Source organism: Toxorhynchites rutilus, chromosome 3 (genome assembly GCF_029784135.1).
Source record: "Toxorhynchites rutilus septentrionalis strain SRP chromosome 3, ASM2978413v1, whole genome shotgun sequence".
Lineage (NCBI taxonomy): Eukaryota > Metazoa > Arthropoda > Insecta > Diptera > Culicidae > Toxorhynchites > Toxorhynchites rutilus.
In genome coordinates this window covers 315,157,724-315,181,668 of record NC_073746.1, presented here as the reverse complement: position 1 = coordinate 315,181,668, position 23,945 = coordinate 315,157,724, and the positions used below count along the sequence as shown (strand labels likewise).

General features: G+C 39.6%; 2 protein-coding genes across 14 annotated transcripts in view; one reads left to right on the top strand and one right to left on the bottom strand.

The window, feature by feature from the left end:
• Positions 1-23,945, bottom strand: part of LOC129780134 (pickpocket protein 28) — a 332,703-nt gene that overhangs the window by 251,068 nt on the left and 57,690 nt on the right. Inside the window, exon 2 of the mRNA XM_055788103.1 lies at positions 424-778. Coding sequence (XP_055644078.1) covers positions 424-499 — 76 coding nt within the window. The 5' untranslated portion in view covers positions 500-778. The remainder of the gene's footprint in view (positions 1-423; positions 779-23,945) is intronic.
• LOC129780136 (homeobox protein 13) overlaps positions 1-23,945 on the top strand; it is a 262,084-nt gene that overhangs the window by 188,400 nt on the left and 49,739 nt on the right. For 12 of the 13 annotated variants that reach the window (XM_055788115.1, XM_055788106.1, XM_055788110.1 and 9 more), the window contains 2 exons: positions 10,954-11,085; positions 21,710-21,837. In XM_055788115.1, the coding sequence (XP_055644090.1) occupies positions 10,954-11,085; positions 21,710-21,837 (260 nt within the window). The remainder of the gene's footprint in view (positions 1-10,953; positions 11,086-21,709; positions 21,838-23,945) is intronic. The other variant, XM_055788117.1, reaches the window with a different exon arrangement.

Here is a 23,945-nt window from a genome sequence, read left to right as displayed (position 1 = left end):
TCAATATAATATGATTGTTTTGCGTGAGCTTGGGCGTTTCTCTCCTCATAGCGACATCTGAGCTTTCTATAACGACAATCATTTATAGCGACAATTATCTATAACGACGGTCCTTGCGATGTCGCAATAGAGAGCGTTCACTGTACCTGAACAAAACTATCGACTAAGTTTGTTTTCGAATAACATAACGCATTCGAGCAAAAAAAAAACGAAAGCCACGTGTTATTTTTCCCCCGGGCCACATTCACACGAAGGAGTGATGCCTTCGATAATTGAACATAACCAATTGAGCTCTTTCTTTTCATTTTTGCCATTTTTGCCACAGCTGCTCCACGGTGCCACGGAGCTCAGCTACTTCCATAAAACTGGATAATTTAACGGTTGCGCTTTCAATTGGTATACAAAACGTTTGCTGCCCCTTACCTTGATTTTCCTCGCCGACCAAATGCGAATGCATAGTTTGAAGTTTGCGTGCAAACCCAGAGTAGAAACTGTTCATCTCATCGCCACGCTCCGCGTTTATGTCTATTTTTCCTGACCTATCCGTGTGCGTTTCTGTTATCTTTCGCTTTTATCTTCTATTCATCTCTCCATCTTTATCTCTTAATACTCACTGGTGATTTTTGGTAATTGTAGTGGCTAACCGAGTGATTTGTAGTTTTTCGTAGTTGTTTTTGCTGTTTCGCTTTGTTTAATTGACAACAGGTTTTGCTTTCGGTACCCACGGTACAGTTTGGTGCAGTGCTGAGGCGACGGGCGGATGTTGAAGCTGTCATAACTGGAAGAGAGAAAAAAAAACCGATAGAAAACGGATATTCATATTGTTTGTTGCGTGTCTGTTATTAAAAAAATAGGTTAAACATCGACGTTTGGCCATTTTTCACACAGATATCACACCACGGAGCGGCCCTCACGCTGTCACATCAACAATACATACACACATACATACATTCACATGAGTTTTGGTCACTAGTTTTGGTTTTGTTACGGTGGTAGTGCGTTTTTTTTTCCTTTGCGGGGGAGTGAAATCACAGTTGGTGGCGATTAGATGCAGTTAACTCGCTCGTTTTCTTGCATTCGGGGGTTTCGGGTTCGGTGAGCTGGATTCCAGTGTCTGGTGGCTAACAATCACGACGCGTGAGTAAGTTCGTAAAACGGTGAGATCAATTGCTATAAGAAGGATGTTACCGATGGACGGTCACATGGTGTTACTTGTGAGTCAATGTTTTTTTCAATTATCGAAGTGGAATAGCTTATTGTAATTTGGATTGTTATTTGTAAGGTAACGACTTAGGTTTTGTAGGAATTCCGTATTTTCATGTATTTAAACATACCTTCAAAGTCATTTTGGCAAACATTCTAAAAAGTAAGTGGTCTCTCATATATATGATGAAAATTCAATATACGAGTAAGATATTAACAATGATTATAAAAAGATTTGGCATCAACTTACCTCAACAGAATTTAATAAAATTTTGTGAATGTGGGAATCCACAGCATCGGCAACTCTTTCAAAACTGTGTCCTATGAGTGACCTATAGAAAATCGCAGGAATTTTCGCAAAATAAATTTAAATATATTTAAAGGGTGTGTCACATCAAATTGCATCACGGAAAAAACACTGTAGAAATTTAATTTTTAGGAATTATATCTTCAGCTTTCGCTTATAATCAGATAAGAGTGTATAGATCACGTTGGCCATACTTCACTGTAAATTTTTCGTAAATTTGGGAAAATGTCGTCGAACAAAAAATAGCGTCATGAATTAATCCTGTGCACTCATTTCGAGAATCCGGAGTTGTCACATCGGGACATCGGTAAGATGCTGGGAATCGTCCAATCCACGGTCAGCAGAGTACTAAAACGATACTTCGAGAACCTAACCATCGACCGGAAGGTGTAGAACGACAAAAATGGATGCTCCGTCAGTGAAAAAGATCACAAGCGCGTAGTTAAGCAGTTTAGATGTGATCCGAGAAGTTCGGTCCGGGATGTCGCCAATAAGCTGAATTTGTCAAGTTCATTCGTCCAGCGGACCAAGCAGCGGGAGGGCCTGCGTACATACAAGGTTCAGAAGGCTCCTAACCGCGACGAAAGACAAAACATGGTGGGGAAGATGCGAGCCAGGAAGCTGTACACCGAAATGCTGACGAAGCCGCATTGCCTGGTAATGGACGACGAAACCTACGTCAAAGCGGACTTTCGTCAGCTGCCGGGCCTGTTGTTCTTCTCCGCAGAGGACAAATTCAGCGTTCCGGAGGAGATTCGCAAGCAGAAACTATCCAAGTTTGCCAAAAAGTACATGGTGTGGCAAGCGATCTGCTCTTGCGGAAAGCGGAGCGCCCTCTTCGTGATGACCGGCACGGTAAACGGGCAGATTTACCTTAAGGAGTGCCTACAGAAGCGCTTACTACCGCTATTGAAGCAGCACGAGGGCCCGACCATCTTCTGGCCGGATCTCGCTTCGTGATACTATTCAAAGGACGTGTTGGAGTGGTACGAAGCCAACGGGGTCACCTTCGTGCCAAAGGAAATGAACCCGCCCAACGCGCCGGAGCTTCGCCCAATAGAGAAATATTGGGCGATTATGAAGCAGGTCCTCCGGAAGAACCCAAAAGTTGTCAAATCGGAGGCGGACTTCAAGAGAAAATGGATTTCTGTTCAAAAAAAACTACAACCTGACATTGTACAGAACCTTATGGACGGGGTAAAGAGGAAGGTGCGAGTATACGGGCTTGGGCTCGAAGTATGAATAAAAAGAAAATGCCAAAAGTTGTTTAATAGTTTTTATTTTACTGTCTAAAATTTTCAAAAGGATCGGTCTACTGGGCGAATTTCTACAGCGTTTTTTCCGTGATGCAATTTGATGTGACACACCCTTTACGTGTTACACTGAAAAGAACACCTTTTAAAAACTAAAATTTGGTTTAAAAAAGGTTATTATTTCCATGGCTTTCACGACTGAGAAATGAAAGGCAGTATTGACGAATTTCATGTCAACTCGTCCTAGGAGTTGGCAGCACCATCTCAGATAGTAGTGAAACGTTGTGGGTGTAAAGACATGGTTCATTTAAGCAACTTTGAATACTTGAAATATTCGAAAAACAATTTGACCACTTTTTGGAAGAAGCCAAATTTTTTTCTAAATATGATACCTACAAAATTCTTGTCAAAGGATGAAATGTAGGAAATTATTTAAATTTTCACAAAAATTCGGAAAAAAAATTCCTTGACAAAAAAGTTCATTTTTCTCAAAAATGTAAAAAAATGTGTTTTTCAAAATTCCCAAAAATATATGTATGAATAGCCCTTACAATTTCCAACAAGTCGTCCATACATCGGAAGATGGGCACTTTTACAGGGAAAAAGTTTTTCGAACAACAATTTTTTCATGAATAAAATACAACTTATCCTAATTTTGTTTAAAGTCAAGATAGCGATATAGTGTATTCGACAAAGTTTTAGATCTTGTTAAAATATAAACATTTGCCGAAGACATGTTTCCAAATAGAGAAAAGTTAGCAGAGCATGAGCATAAATAAAAATCGATTTCTGTCTGTCTGTTAGTCTGATTCTTATTGACTCGGGAAATACTGAACCTATCGACATGAAAATTGGTATGTAGGGATTTTTGGGGCCGGGGTAGGTTTTCGTGATAGTTTGAGACCCCTCTTCCCCCTCTCTAAGGGGGGGGGGATGCCATACAAATGAAACACAAATTTCTGCAATACTCGAGAATAATTCAAGCAAACGAATCCATATTTGGCACGTGAAGGTTTTAGGGTGCAATAAATGTTTCTATGGTGGTTGGACACTCCACCACCCCTCTCCAAGGGGGGTGGGGGCTGCCATGCAAATGAAACCCAATTCAGCATTACTCGATAATTAATGAAGCAAACGAAACCAAATTAGGTATATGGAGGTTTAAGGGCGCAATAAATGTTTTCACGGTGGTTAGACACTCCACCCCCCCCCCCTCTCTAAGAGGGGGCTGCCATACAAATGAAACACAAATTTCTGCATTACTCGAGAATTTATCAAGCAAACGAGACCAAATTTGGCATGTGAAGGTTTTAGGGTGCAATAAATGATTCTATGGTGGTTAGATACTTCTCCCTCTCTTAGGGTGGGCTGTCATACAAATGAAAACAAATTTCAAATTGCAAATTTCTACATAATTCGAAAACTAATCAAGCGAATGGAGCCAAATTTGGCATGTTAAGATTTTAGGGGGCACGAAACGTTTCTATGGTTAATAGACACTCCTCCCCCTCTCTAAAGAGGAGAAGAGGGAGGGGTATGTGTCTGAAAATAATCTGATATTACAGGGTTTTCCATTTCGGTCTTCCGAAAGTATACAGCCCTGCGCTGACAACCGTTTGACATAGCTGTCAACCAAAGCGTCATATCGTTAGTTGAATGTCTCCCATTTTACAATATGGATCGTTTTAGCATCGCACAACGTGTTAATTTTGTTAAATTATACTATAAAAATGATGAAAAACCGGCTAATGTTTTTCGAGAATTACGGACGGTCGTAATGGACGGCCTACAGAGCACACAATCGCTAATGTAGTGCGTAAATTCGAACAAACTGGATCCGTTGCGGATATTGTGAAACCTGTGCATCATCGTAATGTGCGTTCGGCCGAAAATATTGCTGCTGTTGCTGCCAGTGTGGAGGATGACCCGAATGTTTCGATTCCACGGCGTGCTCAGCAATTGGGCTTGTCAAACACATCATTGTGGCGAATTTTGCATTTGGACTTGCACCTACATCCATATAAAGTCCAACTGGTACAAAAATTAGAGCGTGGTGACCATGGAATGCGTCGGGCATACGTCGATTGGGTGAACGAACAACAGCAGCAAAATGCTGAATTTTCGCATCAAATTTTCTTCAGCGATGAGGCACATTTCGAGCTCGGTGGCTATGTGAACACCCAAAATTTCCGTAAAATCCACACGTGATTGTTGAGAGGCCATTGCATCTACCAAAAGTCACTGTTTGGTGCGCATTATGATCTGGTGGAGTCATCGGGCCGTATTTCTTTGAAAATGAGGAAGGCGAGACGGTAACTGTGAATGGTAGGCGCTATGGCCGCATGTTATCCGATTTTTTTGCCACAAATTGAAGATATGGATACGGATGACATGTGGTTTCAGCAGGACGGCGCCACGTGCCACACAACACGATCGAACATGGCCATATTGCGAACAAAATTTGAGGGACGCATAATTTCGCGTTTTGGTGATGCCAATTGGCCGTCCAGATCATGCGATTAGAACCCACTAGACTTTTTTTGTGGGGTTATGCGAAAGACCGTGTCTATGCCAACTCTCCGCAAACTCTTGAACATTTGAAAGACAACATTCGTGAAGTTATGACCGAGATACCCATATGTGCCGAAAAGTCATCGAAAATTACCTGTTCCGGATCAAGGTGTGCGAAGAAGCCCTAGGTGGACATTTGAATGATGTTGTATTTCACACATAATGGCATAAACCAAACTTTAATATAAAAGAAAACTAAGACAAACAAACTAAGAAATAAAAGTTTCATCGAAATTCGAATTCTAAGTGTGTTTTATTTCAATTTACTTTCGGAATTTAAAGTTGGAAAACCCTGTATAATGATGAGTTTTGGTAGAAGTAGAAGAATTTTTTAGTAAAAGATAAATTCAACGGGGTCGATTAGAAGATCAATCAATGAACAGTTCTGCGGTTGGACTCATGAACTTGCGCTTAGTAAGAAAACGTGAATGTTTGAAGGTATTGATAACAAAAAACAAATTTTGGGCGGGACGAAGTTTGCAGAGTCAGCTAGTAAATGAATAAATATTAAAAGTTTTTCCAAACCTTCCGGTATTCCAGTCAACACTACATAAAAGTAGATAATTAGTAGACCATTTTGCCATTTCAGTATCGTTGATTTATTTTTCAGTAAAACAAAAAAATTACTTTTGTTTCAAATTGGGCACATTTAGGGTATGACATATAGAAATTCACTTAATGGTTTTGTTGTTTCGCCGGGCAGTGGACTGTATTTTGCTGCGATCATATCGGTGCGTGTTTGATCCAAACTTTTCCACAGCCGCCCATGCGGCTGACACGCAAGGTCAACGAATGTGGCAATCTCAACCAAAGTAGCAGTTATGCTACTTAGGAGAGAGTGCGTTTCCACGGAATGATTCCGAGCGGCCCAGTGCCGCGTGCGATGCGAGGTATGGAAAATTCCATACCTCTTTTGGTCCTTTTGAAAGGACCAATTCCAAACACAAACTACACCACGGACCGAATGAGGGACTAATCGGTTGATAGCAAATTTAAACTTAATCCTTTGTATACATTTTATTTACACCAAATTTACAAGATAAAATATTATCACTTTCTTTTTAGCTTCTTGTTTCCCAATGTTTTATCACGCGAAATAAACTTCTTTGCTTAGCGGCGGTTGAAACTCAAGTCTTCCTCCCTGCACGCAGTGCAATTTGCTTGCGCTCGCAATGCAATGCCCCACGGGTGGGGCGTATGTTGGTGTTTGTGTCCTCGCGATCGTCCTTTCGTTGCGTTCCTTCCTCCACCATCCTGTCGGTCGTACTTTCAGTACGCTGCGCTGAGCGGTGGACTGAACAGGTTTATTTAAAAAAATAAAAACAAATAAAAACAAATAATTAATAGTCAATATGACCCCCTTTGGTCTCGATAACCAACCGACAACGCTTTGGCATACTCTCCACGAGATTCCGAAGGTGTTGGGGGTCCAGCTCGTCCTAAGCCATCTTCAACGCAGCAAAATAGTTTTGCTTGTTCGTAACGTCAGCTTTGTCCACCTCGTTGTCAAAAATCGCCCATAAATTCTCAATAGAATTCACCTCGGGGCTTTGGGGTGGCCACACCATTGACTTGATCCGTGGCGATCGGATGAACGCTGCTATTTTCATCGCAGTATGCTTCGGGTTCTTATCTTGCTAGAAGGAGTAGTCTTAATTTCATCATGGATTCTTCCAGGTTCTCGCACAAAATGTAGATTTAATCATCGGCCATCATAATGCCGTTGACCGGTGCTAAGTTTCCCACCCCAGCCGATGAGAAACAGCCCCACACCATGATGCTCCCACCACTGTGCTTCATAGTCAGTTGCAGATGCCGGTCCCGGAGGCTCTCGTCGCTCTTCCGCCACACTCGAAGTTGCTTTTTCTTGTTAAACAGCTCGAACTTGGACTCGTCTGACCAAATAAGGCGCTTCTAGAACTCCAGCGGTGTTGCTGATTATCGGACGCTTTTTGGCAAAGTAGCTTTTCAGGACCCATTCCATCAAGCATTGTGGAATGGTGTGATTGGATAAGGTCCAGATCCAACCTAAACCAATGGTCGTTCGTGGGTTTTTCTTTACTTTCCGGATGAGTAGGATGTCCGTTCTTGCACCAGTCCTACGCTTCGGTCCGCTTCCCGGTCGATCGGCCACGATGCCGAGCATCTGATGCCTCCGAATGACCAGCTGGACCGCACCACGGCTTACTCCGTACTTCCCAGCAATCTTTTGTGTGTGTTTTGTGCGGACCTGTGTTGAAATTTGTTTCCACCCATTTTCCGGAATCGTTCTCGGCGTCAAAAACACGTCACTACTCACGAAAAGTCGACTATACACGGTAAGACAAATTTACGCATGATTTTTTTATGTCGAACCCTAAAAGTACTAATTTAGGAACATAAGTAATTTTTCGATTTTCAAAAAAATAAACAAACGATGCTGGAATGGCAAAATGGTCTACAGACCACCTACTTTCACGTATTATAGACTGGAAAACCGGGAAGTTTAAAAAAAACTTTCGATATTGGAATACAGGTCGGACTCGATTATCCGCTGTATTGATCTTTTTTTCACTCCGGATAATCGAATCCTCCGGATAATCAAATCATAAAAAAAAAGATTTTTCTCTCGGTAAACGTAATATAATTACGATTTGCACTTATTCATTAAACGGTTTTATCTAGGTTGACTTATAACTTTATAACTTAGTCTGTTGCGCTGTACCACATTAATAGAAATTTAACACCCTTCCTGTTGACCGTTTGATCTGAAATTTGGAACACATCTCTATCTCTGGAGTCATTATAAAACTGCGTATTCCATGATCTTGAAAATCCAAGATGGGTGCCGCTACAAAATGGCGGATAATGTACATATTTTCTCAAAATCCCATCAATATGGGTTTTCCCAAAACCCCATCAATATGGGTATCGAATGAAAGGGCTTGACCAATAGAACACAATTATTTATTTTGAATCGAAGATGACGATCATTACAAAATGGCGGATTACAAATTTATATCCCCATCAATATGTATATCAAATGAAGGGGATTGACTAGTAGAACACAGTTATTTATGAAAAATGCAAATCCAAAATGGCCGCCACCACAAAATGGCGCTATATATATTTATTTCAAAACCTCATCAATATGGGTATCGAAAGGAAGTTTTCGACTAGTAGAATAGAGCAGATAATGAAAAATCCAATTCCAAGATGGCCGCAGTCCCCAAACAACTAATTACTTTTTAAATGGTTTCATTCAGCGTGACGTTTTGAATACATAGACACGCATGTTTGAATGTTTGTAGGGTTGCCCCACATTAATAGAAAATTAACCCCGTGGCTGTTGACTGATTGATCTGAAATTTGAAATATACATTTAATTCTACTGTCATTATAAAACTGCACATTCCATGATCTTGAAAAATTCAATTTGCCCGTCGTTAAAAGATGGCTGAATGATTAGACCTGGAGAACACGGAACATAATAAACAACATAAATTCAAAAAGGTCACCACCACTAAATGGTCGAGTATTTTTTGTTATCAACTCGATATCGGTATCAAATTGAATGATTTAACTTAAAAAAATACAGTACATCATGAAAATATTCCGAAGAAAATTAGATAAGAAATAAACGTTGGATTTCCATTATCCACAGTCAGTTGATTCACCATATATCCCACGATTTTATTCATTGCCCATCATTGCCCTAGATTAATGAAGGAACGGATGTGATAACTACTAACTGCTACTTGTCTAATTATTTGTAGCTTTTAGTACATTAAACCGTGAACTTAAAAAGTTTTTTTTACTTTTTTTTTACCATTCAAAAAAATATATTTTTTTTAAATTTTTATTTCTTACCTAATTTTTTTCAGAATATTTGGATAATATATTGTATTCTATTAGTCAAATAATTTCATTTGATACCAATATTGAGGGGATTGCAAAAAATACATAGTCGACCATTTTGTGGCGGCGACCTTTTCGAATTTATGTTGTTCATAGTGTAGTGTATTCTCCAAATCAAGCCATTCATGCATTTTTAGCGGCGGCCAAATTGGATTTCTCAAGATCATGGAATACGTAGTTTTATAATGACAGAAGAATTAAATGTATGTTCCAAATTTCAGATCAATCATTCAACAGGAACGGGGTCAATTTTCTATTAATGTGAGACAACCCTACAAAACACTCAAACATACATACAAACAGGGCAAGGTGAATGGAACCATTAAAAAGTTATTGTTCATTTGGGAACTGCGGTCATATTGGGTTTAGATTTTTCATGATCTACGTATTCTACCAGTCAAGCCCTTTCATTTAATACCCATATGAGCTATTCACTATGGAATATTATTATACAAATTATCCAGATTTTCCGAAAATCAAAACCAAAGTACTCCAGATAATCGATTCTAAAATTCCGGATAATCGAATCGCGGATAATCGAGTATCCGGATAATCGAGTCCGACCTATACTTTGATTTCAAATGGGGGGTTGATTTTTTTTTGTCCATCACTGTATGCCAAAATACAGTTCTAAGAAAAACGCGTTTTTCATTTAGTCACATAAAAATTGAATGACTTCGCCAACTTACCGATTAGTCAGTAATTCTTGCTCCGTCTTTTGGTATCCTATTTTTTTTTAAGATTATCGTCTTGGCGTACTTGACATGTTTTATTTAACTTGACGTACATGTATTCTACCATTAATATTTTTATATGTCAAACACAGACCAGCTGCTGATTGGTCAATTGCCAATTATATTTAAATATACACTTCTACTTAATGTACTCACAGTGCCTACTCTCGAACTAATAATTCTTGTAACTAATATAGTTTATTGCAAAACAAATATGCAGCAATTATGTCCTGCATCAACCAAATACATGTATGATACGAAAAATCTTTGTTTTCGGGTGTGAGAAAATAATCTTCCGAAATCTTGTCCGCACTTGTCCGCACTTGTTAAAAAAAGGCGAACACAAGAGTAATAAGTTGTCTGGTCTCGTCTGGTACAGAATCAATCCCTCTATTAGGAAGTCTCGTCTCAGATGAAAATAGAATGAATTGATCAATATTGGCGCCATCTATATGTCATCCCCTGAACTCATTGATTGATGGCTATTATTTCGTGCAATCATGATCAAAATCGGTGCAATTTTCGCAAACCAGTTTAAAAAAAATCATTTAAAACACGTGAAAGTGATTGTTCTTCAAAACTATTCTGTTGTAAACTCGAAATTGTACGCTTGAAACACTAGCTAAAAGCTGTAGCAATCAATACCCCCAATGCTACACAGTAATGCAATTTTAATTCAATTTGTTACCGTTCCATTAACGCCAAACCCAATGAACCGAATGACTCACAAGCATCGCTTTCGAACCGTCCACAATCCACTTTCACCCACCCACAAACCACGCGCCGCAAAGTTCTCACCCCAGACTTGCAAGTTCTGAAATAGTGGAAGCGGAAAGCACCTCTAACACCTCATCTAATCACCCCACCAAAATGCTAACCACATGGGTTCGGAGGTCGGAGTACTTAAGTAGGATATTAAAAATGCATCACTGCCACCGTAATAATTAAACCAAAACATCTCTCTGTTTCTCCCCCTCTCTCTCTGCAGGCACAATCCGACAATTAGAGAGCACCTGTGTACTTGATTCCGACTTCGGTTTCATACTAAATTGTGCCTTCAAAAAGTCCGGCCTGTTTCGCGTGCGGAACCTCGGGGGCGTCAAAGCGCACTTCGGGCTAGGTAAAGTGCATTGTTACCGTATTTCCACCTCTCTCTCTCTCCTACTCCTATAATAGAGTTATTAGCAACGATTGGAGCTTCAATTAGGGCTCGTGTGTATGTGTATGTGTGAATCCGAAATAACATATTAATTACTCCCACGTAGCAGCACGCAACATTCATCACCCCCGCCGCCGTCAGCAGCAGCAGCATCATCTGACCATGGAGTGATGACAATGAGAATTTAGCTCGTTCTATTGGATACTTTCAGCGTTCGAAGCAACTTGCGAATTGGTGTATAATTGGTTTTTTTAGAACTGACACAGGCAGATTTGTCGAGCTCGCGTACATACTCAGAATCATAACCCCGCATAAGAAGATATTATCACATAACGCTGTTTTGCAGCCGAAATTTACCTTGTTCCGACTAATTTTGTTCACAATCAGGTCGAACTGAATCGAAACACTCGCTCGTTCTTATTTACCCAAATGCCGCTTCGGCACACTTGTTGGCAGCTTGGCGAGGTAATTTAAAATTTAAATTTCACCCTACAAATTTGATCATTCGCCAGGTGGATCGTATTGGGGCTCCCAGATCCCATCCCCTTTTTTCTGGGCAGCCAGCAGCAACACGTACCGTTGATTTTCGTGCTGTGACACTGATTTCCCGGCTTCACCGATGAGCACACCTTTCGGGCCAATGCTCCAAGCGCTAAATCTGGGTGATTTCATTCCCTGGCACTGGCCGTATTAATTATGCCCAGTCATCGCACAGTAGTTGCCAAAGACGATAATGGTAATGATGGTGATGATGATGATTGCACAGCAACCATTGGTACCGACATTTGGGCAATGATCCGTAAATACTGCGTATATTGAATTAAAATGATTCGAAACGCGTTTACTGTAGACGGAGCTGGTCGGGCTCGAAAGCAACTGCGCTCGAAGGAGAAGGGAAGTGTGTTCCAGTAAGTGGCCTAATGTAATCGCTGACCGGAAGCGCTGATCATCGGCTGTCGTTTAAATCAATAGTTTGCCGTTAGAAGCGCGAGTCGTCGGGCGGAGTAATTGTCCTGTCCAGCGTGTGAATCGCGTTTTCCGAATGAGCAAACATAATCAAATCCGATTATCTCGCTGAATGGGTTGATGGTGTAATTTGATCTGTAATCGATACATTTTTATTATTGTTGCAGCACAACAATAATAATTATTGAGTAACCTTGAACGGATTACAGTTCAGTTAGCACTTTAAATATTAATGGCTAAAACTGCAACTTGAATGAGAGCGAGATTTGTCCCGATTTTTCTCCCATGCAAATGAATTTATAAACAAATATGCCACAAGAAAAATACGATTCCGAACTTTCAATGAAGAATTTTCACTTGTTCTCATGAAACGTGAAAGAGTTCAACTCCGGGATCGAATAAAATCATGTTCTACTTGCTGAATAACCTAACATCAGTAAAAAAAAGGCAAAATTTCGCTTGTTGAATTTGTTCAGGTAGTACCTGAACATAATATTATTCCTGAAGATTGGATAACAGTATGAATCGTAGTTATTTGAGAAACCGATAAACCCACGTCCGACATCAATTTATATTTTTGAAAGACATGCAAATAGAGATTCATTAGATCAACAAAACATCTCAGTAGATTCGGGCCCGGTCACCAAAACGCTCGAACATCAGAGAGCTCGTTTTCGATCCCGGCTACTGTTCTGGAAGATGGCTTACCACACTCGGTATCCAAACCAAATCCTTCCGCGTCTGTCGTTCGAAGACACCTTATTAACGTTGAAGAAAATTTTCGACGAACAAAACTCAATTTTCTGCCGTCGAATCCTGTGAAGTATACGACATCATTACCTACGGAGGAAAGGTCAATTAACCATGTAAAGACTTAAATTTCACAAGCCTGATTATGGACCAGTTCAAATGTGTGGTTTTCGTCGCCGGACTGAAGGCCTTCAAGCACACGAAAACTCCGGTAAGTTCGCCTATCTGCAAGGAGAGCAAGAAACAAGACATACCAGTAACCCTGGGAAATCTCATCTCTCTCTCCAGCAGACAAAAATAGAGCACCCAGTCAGATCGAAGGCAACAGTTCATATGGTGAGCGAGAAGGAGAACTGATTAGAAAAATTCAAGTTCTCATTCAAGTCGGAAACGAAAATCCCGAAGGCGTTTGGCTTTTCTCAAGAATTGCACATTCTGCAGCTGTCTCTACAAATCTTGTAACCGTGTGGGGTACAATGAAGATTCTTTCACCAAGTCTCCAAGCCTGTCCTCTGGTTACAAGTCGAAGCGGAAGAAGGGTACGAAGCATCAGCAGAACAAGTACCAACATCGTGTATACTGTGAGCTGTGGGTATTCCCATCCGGTTCATCACGACAACGATCAAAATTAGTCAAGCTATCATCGGGAAGCAAACCTGGAAGAAGTTTGAATTGCTAACACTCAAGCCATCGACGTGTGATGCTCTCTCCGTATTCAAAGATGCTCATCCACTACTGGGGATATTCATCTGTTTCTGAGGAGTGAACGACGTCATCAAGCATACGCCATGCTGAGTCACACCAGCGAAGGGACTAAACCTATTCGACTCAGATGAATGTACTTCTCCGACATGTGGACAAAACCATTATCTTTGTTCATTAATCAGGTTATTTAAACCAATTCAAGTTTCTTCCTTCCAAGAATTTTCCCAAGCAGTTTCCCGTATAATATATTAGGCTGTCAAAAAATTCCTGCGGTATTTTTTTTGAATTTTGATTTGTTCATAAAATTAGTTACAATCATCTGTTTTAAGTCAAATATGCGCCGTTTTGTTCGATGACTTGTTCCCAACGAGATGCCAACTTCATAATACCCCTATTATAGAAGCTCGCTTCCTTATTGGCAAAAAACTCGGATAGCCAATTTTCACAGGCCTCTTTTGTGGCTAACTTCTGACTACCTAGCTCGTTCGCCATGAGCAAAAACAGGTGGTAGTCATATGGTGCAAGGTCCGGACTATACGGCGGATGCAAAAGAACCTCCCATCCGAGCTCCCGGAGCTTCTGGCGCGTCACCAAAGAAGTGTGTGGCCTGGCGTTGTCCTGATGGAAGACAATGCAACCTCTGTTTATCAAAGATGGCCTCTTCTTCATGAGTGCTACCTTCAAGCGGTCCAGTTGTTGGCAGTACAGGTCCGAATTGAGCGCTTGGCCATAGGGAAGCAGCTCATAATAGATTATTCCATGACAATCCCACCAAACACACAGCAGAACCTTCCTGGCCGTTAATGAGGGCTTGGCCACCGTCTGAGCCGCTTCAGCGGGCTTCGACCACGACCGTTTGCGCTTCACGTTGTCGTAAGTGACCCACTTTTCATCGCCAGTCACCATCCGCTTCAGAAACGGGTCGATTTTGTTGCGATTCAGCAGCGATTCACATGCGTCGATACGGTCAAAGATGTTTTTTGCGTCAACGTGTGTGGCACCCATACATCGAGCTTCTTTGTGAATCCAAGCTTCTTCAAATGGTTAATAACGGTTTGATGACTTATCCCCAGCTCTTGGCCGATGCTACGGCTGCTACTATGCCGGTCTTTCTCGGCTAATTCAGCGATTTTGTCGCAATTTTCGACGACAGGCCTTCCGGAGCGTGGCGCATCTTCGACGACCTCTACACCAGAACGAAAACGTTGAAACCATCGTTGTGCGGTGGAAATGAAAACTGTATCGGGTCCATAAACTGCACAAATTTTATTGGCAGCTTGAGATGCATTTTTGCCTTTGTCATAGTAGTACTGTAAAATATGTCGGATTTTCTCTTTATTTTGCTCCATATTTGCGACACTATAACTCACGAACGACTTAACCAAACAAAACACTGTCAAGGACTATATTGTACCGCGCAAAAATACCTTTCCAACAAGCTATAGTATGACCCGATACAATGAATACAACTAGAACTACGCGCTTACAACGACACCTCGCGGAAATACCACAGGACTTTTTTGACAGCCTAATATATGGTATAGCCAGTGCCGAAAATATTCACGTTCACGACATTCAAATACGGCGAATTTCGGCGAGAGTCGAAAAATATGAAACAACACTATCAATGAACATCAGTGGAATGAACATCAACATCAGCTTGCCATGAAGTTAATTTTTCGATTGCATCATCATTTTCGTCATAATATTCATAACGTCGAAATTGAAGATCATTGCGTGTTGTTGAAAATCAGAGAATAAAATTCAACGTTAACCAATTGAGAGTGAAATCAATTAACGGTAAAGGATGGCCATTCATCACACAAAATTCTTGTTTTTGGGGACTTCGGCAATGGAGTGTATAGTATAACTCTGACTGTGTTTTATGAATCTACTTCTGATTGGCCGGAGGTTGTATACACGTCCAATTATATTTCAATAAAAAACCACGGCAAGCAATGACAGTAAGGAAAGTGCCTGAATGCAGGCTTTTCGAAATTCATTCGTGCTGTTTTCGTTCAATATTCCAGACAAAGTTTACGCGTCTCGACTCTTGTGTTATACTCATTATGACAGATATGGTGTTGAGTTTCAACAGAAGAGAATTCATCCGACACTGGGAAAAAGCTTTATACTGTTTTCACAAATAAAAGAGGTAAGAAAACATGATATATATGAAATTGCGCAGAATTAAATTTCTTCCAAACTCATTGCAATAAAATAATAGTTTATGATTATAATATGGTGATTTATAGAAAGAACTACAAACCTTCCATAAACTCACATTGCAAAATTTGAAACCATCATCACTTTCACCGCAGCGCCGCCTAGGTGTAGATTTCTACGTTAGATCGTCAATTCGATACTAGATATTTTGTGGCATTATGTTGGTACTCATACTGACTAGTACGGCTATTTTGAATATTAATTTTTGACAACTGCATTTTTTTAAACGTGTTTTGGTTCATCTTCGATTCTTGCCTACTGCCAACATAATGCCACAAAAAATCTAGAATATACGTAACACGCGTAAATTCGAAAGTCGCAATACTTTTTGAACAGACCTCGTATAACTAGGGTTGCCAACTATAAAATTGAAAAATCAAGAGCAATGAAAATAAAAATCAGGATAGCTCATTTTTTGTGATACGGAAATTTCGTGGCGATATTCGGAAAAAAAAGCATCATTTTTAAAGGCACGAGGGACATTTATACAGAATTCCTTTCCGTTCGCACCAGACATAGAATAAGACTTTCTTCGGGTGAACACAGGCATTTGGATTAGCTTTTTGAAAATTGGTCAGGTTTTTCAAAAATGTAAATATTAAATCTGCCAAACGTCTGTAAATCTGTCATCCTTGAAGTAGGGTTTTGGAGAGAAAGAGAAAAAAGACACTATTTTCAATGTTTATTCATTCAATTCGCGTTAACGGCATTGAACTTTGTGTTCTGTCATTGTGGGTCGAAAATCATGATGTTATTTCTAGATGGAATAAAAACCCGCTAAAAGAAACATAAATTGAAATTTACTTTTCCGTATCGAATACGTATTCTACATAATAGAGGAACACGTTTTTCGCAAATGATGACAAATGTTAAACAAAAACTGTGTCGCATAATAATTGTCTATTATAAACATGAGTTTTTATGAAAATCACAGGATATGGACAGAAAAATGGTTGAGTATGAGTCTGAACTATGTGTTTAAAGGATTCAAAAAACATCAAAGAATTATTTTCCATCGATGGTTCAAAACTGAAAACCTGATAGAGTATTTTTTTAAGCCTTATTGTATATTTATAAATGTTGACACTGTACCTTCAACAACGTGAATCGCTTCAGAATAGATAGTTAATAAACGAAAGAAAGAGTGAGCATTATACAAGTGCGCAATTGTTCTATTTTTTTTTCTTCATTATTTTTTTTTCTTTAGTACAGTTTTCACGCTATCAGTGTCGGTGCCAGCTCCCAAAAATACTTATTGTACAAATACTACATGGGCGGGAGTGCCGGGATTTTTTATGAAAACAATCGTTTTTTGGGCAAAGCTGTATTTATTCCTAGGACAATGCACTTGATATAGCGAGTTTCCAACATTTCGATTCCCTTTTCATAGTACGAAACGTCCAGAACAGAATCTACGGTGCTTGTACGGCCCATTTTAAATTCACTAAACCACCGACAAACTGTTGTTCTCGAAGGAGCAGAAATGGAATAACATTTCATCAACCACTACATCGATTGATCAGGAGCTTTTCCCATCGAAAAACAATGTTTGATTAAAATACGATATTCCTTTTTTTCATTTGTTATACGAATGCTCAGGTAGTGACACTTGAACAACTTTAGTTTGTGACAAATATTCGACATGTCATAAAACTTCATACATAAATTAGTGACAGATCGCTACCTCGCTTCCTCTCGAAATGAACCTTGTTCATTTTTAGTGGCGCCATCTGTTGAACAATTCCGAGACTTTTTAGCCTATGTAGTATAAGGCAGTATCTAGCTGCATTACAGCGGATGCCGCAGCCTAAAGGGTGCGTGCTTATTTGCAAAGTGTCTATGTTACTATGACATATATATTATACACAAACTCTCCTTTCGCTTAAGTGAATGTTGTACCAGTATGGGTGGATAGCAAATTTTTCGTTACTTTTAAGCTCATTTGATGTAATGAAGATGTCAGAAAATGTGCTAAATATTTATTTTGGAGCAAAGATGAACCAACCTTCTGCTGAAAATCTCTTTAACCCTTTGCGGTCGTATTAAATTTAAGCATGGGTGTCGTACTGGTTGGAATTATTTTTCCTTGAAAAAGCAGTGATAAATACAAGATTAAATAAAATAAACATTGTTCTTATTTTTTGTAAACTATTTATATGTGTTAACTTAACAATGTGTTTTGATGTGGTGTGTTTATATAAAAATTATATTTTATAATTCGTATTCGTGTGAAATCTTCCGAAACACTCTCCAAGAGTTAATCATATGAAGTATAATCAACACATAATTTTAGTTTTATTATCCGTTGAATATGAGACAGTTTTACCATTGATTTAATAAATGTGTAATTTATGCCAGCAATGTGTATCCGAAAAGATCAGCACTTTTCTCTTTTAACAAACAAAGGTTTTTTTACATTAGATTATTCAGATTACATAATACACTTATGCAAACAGTTATTTTGCTCTTTAAAAACAACTACTTCAACATAATTTAAACCAGTAGTTACTCAAATACTGTATCTGTGGTCCGAGATTATCAGAACTTTTAGCTTTAGAAGAAAAAAGATTTTATCGTTTGAGACACGTGAAGTGTTATGGTGATTGTCCCACATTCCTATGCATTTGACGCACTGTACGTTGTCTTGTGTGGGTGACTACTTTGTTTGATACTAACTACTGTTATCTATTACTCATAGTATCATCGTATTGATCCGTGAACAGGGTCACTAGACATCAAGCTTCGTTCAGGAAAAGCATATACTGATACTTGGTTGAGTAAAATATAACATTAGCATGGTTTCTTGCTGTGGTGGCTGAGAGCAGACAAACGACCAGAACGGTAAAAAAGGTATGGTGGCTGAGAGCAGACAAGCGACCACAAAGAGTTAATAATCGTTTGAACACTAAGTGAGTTAAGGGAACGGCGTATGAAAACAGTACAGAAGGAAGCTATATTCGAAGTTAATCGTTTTGCACGATATTTTGGACATTAAAAGCTATCCGCGCGATGGGTACCGCGTTTGCTGACCGTCGACCAAAAACAGCGGCTTGTTGATGATTCAACAGTCGGTTTGGCTTTGAAACGTAATCGAGTGGACTTCTTCTTTCGACGTTTCGTGACAATGGATGAAACGTGGATCCATTACCACATTACCGAGTCCAATACACAGTCTGTAAAAGGGGACTGAGGCATATTTCGAAAACATAGACGTTTCGTACTACAGAAAGGGAATCGAAATGTTGCAAACTCGCTATACCAAGTGTAATGCCTTCGACGGAAATCATTTTGAGGAATACATACAGTTTTGCTCAAAAAACCATTGTTTTCATTTACAATCCAGGGACTTTTCAGTCCATGTAGTACTGATTGCACTCAACGCATACTATGAATCTCGAGGTTTATTCAGGCGAACTCCCACTAAATTATCTTTCTGTTTGCATTAAGTGCGCTACACATACAACGTCCCGTCACCGTGAAGTCAACGTAAAGGAAAGAAATGTCAAATATACTCCCATGGAAATCGTATGGTAGCATTCACATACACAATCACCGGCAACTTTGACGTTGGCAAAATAAGTCCAAGAGAATAGTTGACGGGACGGTGACGGTGACGCTGTAAGTGTAGCGCACTTTATTCGCATAGGATACGTACGCGTTGTATATTTTGAAGCGGCACTCTCAGTCAACGCAACAACAATTTTTTTGACAGCTGTTTGTTTATAAATCAGTACTCGTGATTTTGTTTTGATTTTGTTTTCTTTTAGGCTCATTAGCATTTTACCGTAGCCCGATGTGTCTTGCAGAGCAGAGCAGTTGTATGGATGAATCGATCTTATTTCGACCGTGGATCGATCTCCATCGCTGATGATTGTTGCGTGGACGTAGTTATTCTGTCACAACACAAAGATGGTCAATGAGGGCCCTGAGTTTTGAACTCACGATCGATCGCTTACTAAGCGAATGCGCAACCAATGTGGCTACGGAGAGCCCCATTGTTGTCTTTAATGCGTTGTTTAATGTAGACTGAAATAGTTACCACCAATCGATTCTAATGTTTTGAGTATTACAATGTGGAATAATAACGATGATGGATCAAACCGTTGATGGTAGATCTCCTGTGACCGTGTGTGAGTCAACTGGATGGAAGATCTCCTGTGACCGTGTGTGAGTCAACTGGAAAAAGTCCTGCGTGAAAACGGCATTAACACAAAAAAAATCACCCCTCCAATGCGTAATTTCGCAAGGAGAAGCATGAATCGTGAACATCTTCAGCTGATTTTACTAAATCAACGGCTCTTTTCAGCACAATTAAAAATTCGTACTAATATGTTATTTCAAAAATGTTATTGCATTCTGAAATAATATCCGAATTGATAAACAAGCGGATTGGAGAAATAATTCCGCAGCCGTACATAAAAAATGCGTTTTCAAAATGCGATTTTTTTTCTGAACAAAAATGCAGCTGATAGTAATCGTTTACTTTTCGTAGCTAATAAAAAATATGCTCCGTCAATAAGCATTTGTGAAGCACGTATTTTAAACGATTCATAATCAATGATTTTGATTTGGATGATAAAGAACAAGGAAACGCACCGAAAAATTTTCAAGACACACAATTGGAAGCATCTATCACGTTAAACTACCACTGGTTGACGGCGCCGACTACAATTATTACGTTTGAATAGAACTCTGAAGGAAAAACCACCGGAATTGGAAAAAGACATGGCAAGATAATTTCACAGCCTTTTGAGGAGGCGATCTGGCGTAGTGGTAACATCCATGCCTCTCACGCTAAAGGTCACGAGTTCAATTCTCACTCCCGACATTCTTCCAAAAATGGAAGTAAAAGTGACGAACCAGCCAAATGAGTTGAAAATCACTATAATACAGACAAAAAAAACAAAAAAAATAATTTCACAGGATGACAACGACAGACTCCATGTCCATGATTCATTGAATCGTAATGCCTTTCTAATAAAATCAAGTGTCCAGAATCGAATTTTAATCTGCTTTTTGGCTCGCGACATTCTGCTAATAGTAAAAAAAACACCGAATAATTTCTGAATTGATTTTCAGAAAATCTATCCATTGAATGCAGTTGAGCTCTGGTCGACAATTGATTTTATTAGAGACACAGGCATATCGAATTTATGCATAATTTCCGCCTGATATCAACCAAATATCACATCAAGGCGAAGGCCTACAAAAGCTGCTGTAATTGGCCTCCTAAAATGCGCTCTCCGGCAGGAAATTGCTTGAGTAGCACAGTGTTTCGAGCAGATGCGAACCCACCCGATTGAATATTGATAGGCTCATTGACGCGCGACACATTACCATAAAACCCCGGAGGCCGTCAACTAGGCAAGGCGCAAGGTAGCATAATTTTACACAACCGTTCATTATTATATTTCAACCACGTTCCGATTAGCCATGCTTGGGTGAGTGCATTATCGAGAGTCGATTAATGGCTTCGAAACGAGGATGGATGTGCTGCTAAGATGAATTATGGTGATTATAATGTATCGCTGTGCTTTCACCACATAAATATGGTGGCCCTCTTCGGGTGGGTGGTTATGACAAGCGATTCGTTACAGGTGCCCTGGATCGGAATTGAATTATCGTTGCTAACGATATATAAATCGGTTCAAACTATGCCCATAAGAGGGGAACAATTATTCGGTTAATAATTTAACATGTTTTACGGCGAGCATTTAATATTGAAACGGAACAGCAGAACAAGCGTGAAACACAAACGAGTTCAACTCTAATAGCATGGCCATTTACGTAACAGTCCCGCTTAACCCATATCCGAGCATCTCTTACATGCCGTAGTATTTGCTAATGTGCAGACATAATTCTCCCCTGGATGATGGGCTCTCGTAAAATCCTCCTCAATCCTCCGTTTACATCATCTTCCGTCTTTCTTTCATTACAGGTTTCAGCGTAGGAGACGAGCTGGGTTTGGCCGAGTCACTCGGCAACGTTGAGGGCAGCAAGAGACGAGCGCTGAACATCCGGACCAATGTCAATAACATCGGGGTACTGCCCGCGTCTAAAATGCCGGTAAGTACACGAGAGACAACCTCCACAAGAGAGCTGGCAAGTCAAGCCAACACACATTCGGCCGGATCGAAGCGAATGGACAGAGAGAGAGAGTTTCGAGCAGACTTTCACTTTCCTTTGGAGTCATTTCACGCCGAGTGGACGACCTTTTTCTTACACGGATTTGTTTCTTTATGCCCTCGATGTCATCACACAATGAGGGGTTGGGATGCTAGAATGATATCAAGCTCATCACATATGCAATGAGTGGTTATTACTTTACGCTGATGAAGTTGGTTATCATGAAGTGCATGCAACTTTAGCATAATTGGAACACATTAAACCCAAGTCCCGCAGTGTTGCCGTGGCGCAGAAATTTGCATTCAATGATCTAAAATCTCGACACGACGAATATCACGCGCCGAAGGATTTCACTTTCGTATTAGCATAATCACACCTCCTCCCCAGCTTTGGCATAGTCGCATAAAAAATGATGATGATGTGATACCGCGCTCCAGAGACCTTTTACTAGCGAAACAGCAGAAACCTTGATATCAACAATAAAACGCCACCGACGGCACCGAATGCCTTGAAATGGTTGCGACTCGTCGCGAACACAGATAAAAAAAACAGAAATAAACCTTCAAATACCACAGCCTCTCCACAGAAGAAAGCGAATCCCAGATCTCCGTTTATCTGTTTAGCGCGCGCACGAATCGTTACCGTGCAGCATCTCTTGCTATGCTCGCGTCATTCCAGATTATGGTAATGGGCCGGAGATTGAACCCATGTCGCACCGGATGGTGAGATTATTCATCATACATGAACAATGTTTGTTGTCTGACTGTAACTGCGTCCGAGAGTTGTTGAATCATTCGGAATGAAACTTGGAAAGCCGTCCGTGGGAGGAAATTTGGCTCTTCCAGGTGACGCGTTTTTCGAGTCTATAAACCCGTGCTTGACTGAGTCAAATTTCTCAATTTTATCTAACGTGAAATAGTTCTTAGAACCCTATATTGATAAGATACATTATTTCATACATTCGAAAGATTAGCGTTCTTGTATTTAGAAATGTTTTATTTAAATTTTAAGGCTTTTTTGTTTTTTAACGGGGGATACGTGCCGCGTAAAAGAAACCGCCTAAACTCCAAAATCCGCGTAAAAAAATCGCGTAAAAATTCCAAAATCCGCGTGAAAATAAACCGGGTAAATTTCAAAATCCGTATAAAAATCTAGCAAACAGTGAATTATTAGTTTGAAATGCAACCCATATTCTAACAATTGATTAATTGATTTTTTTTGCATGCTACAATCATGATATCTGCATCTCCTTTCATTTCTCAGCTACTAATCAGTGATACAATACACACTTATTTCGTGAAAAGTCACATCAATTATCACTTTGAATTTTTACGCGGTTGATACGTGCTATGTGAAAAAAGCCACGTAAATTTTATATTATTCGATTATATACAATTTTACTAATATACACTTTTTTTTTATATATTTCAAATATGACTAAATTCAAGAAAAAAAATTTAATATTTCAACGTTGAAGTGAATTTTAGTTAGACATTACAGTGGAGTAATAATCGTGATTTCTATAGATTTTGATTGAATTCTCACAAAGAATTGTTTATAACGATATTGGAGCGAAATTAAGAAAGATAGAAGTTGGGTGCCAGAGAACAAAATCCGCTAATTTAAAGGCTTAGAACTATATCCGGTATTAAATTTTCTTATCTTTCAAACGGGAGCAACAGAATCATCTTACGTAGTGTACTTTTCAATGTAGAGCCAGTTTGGGGAAAGCAGAGCCCGAAACAAAAAAAAACTCTATAACTTTGTCATTTTTGAAATTCGACCATATGCGTAGAACGATTTTTTCATCAAATATGATCGTCTATCATCTCTTGAGAGATTCTGTCTAAATTATATATTGTATTATCTTTATGCAGTGGAAAGAAATCGGAGACTGCACATAACCGAGTCGGCCCTGTATTATATTTTAGCACGATTAGAACCATCCAACCAAGGACGAATTTTCATTCATTTTTTTCTATTCCAAATTTATTTTAATAGTAAGGGCCTGGCTGAGTAAGGAAGTAAAAGGTGCCCCCAAAACAATT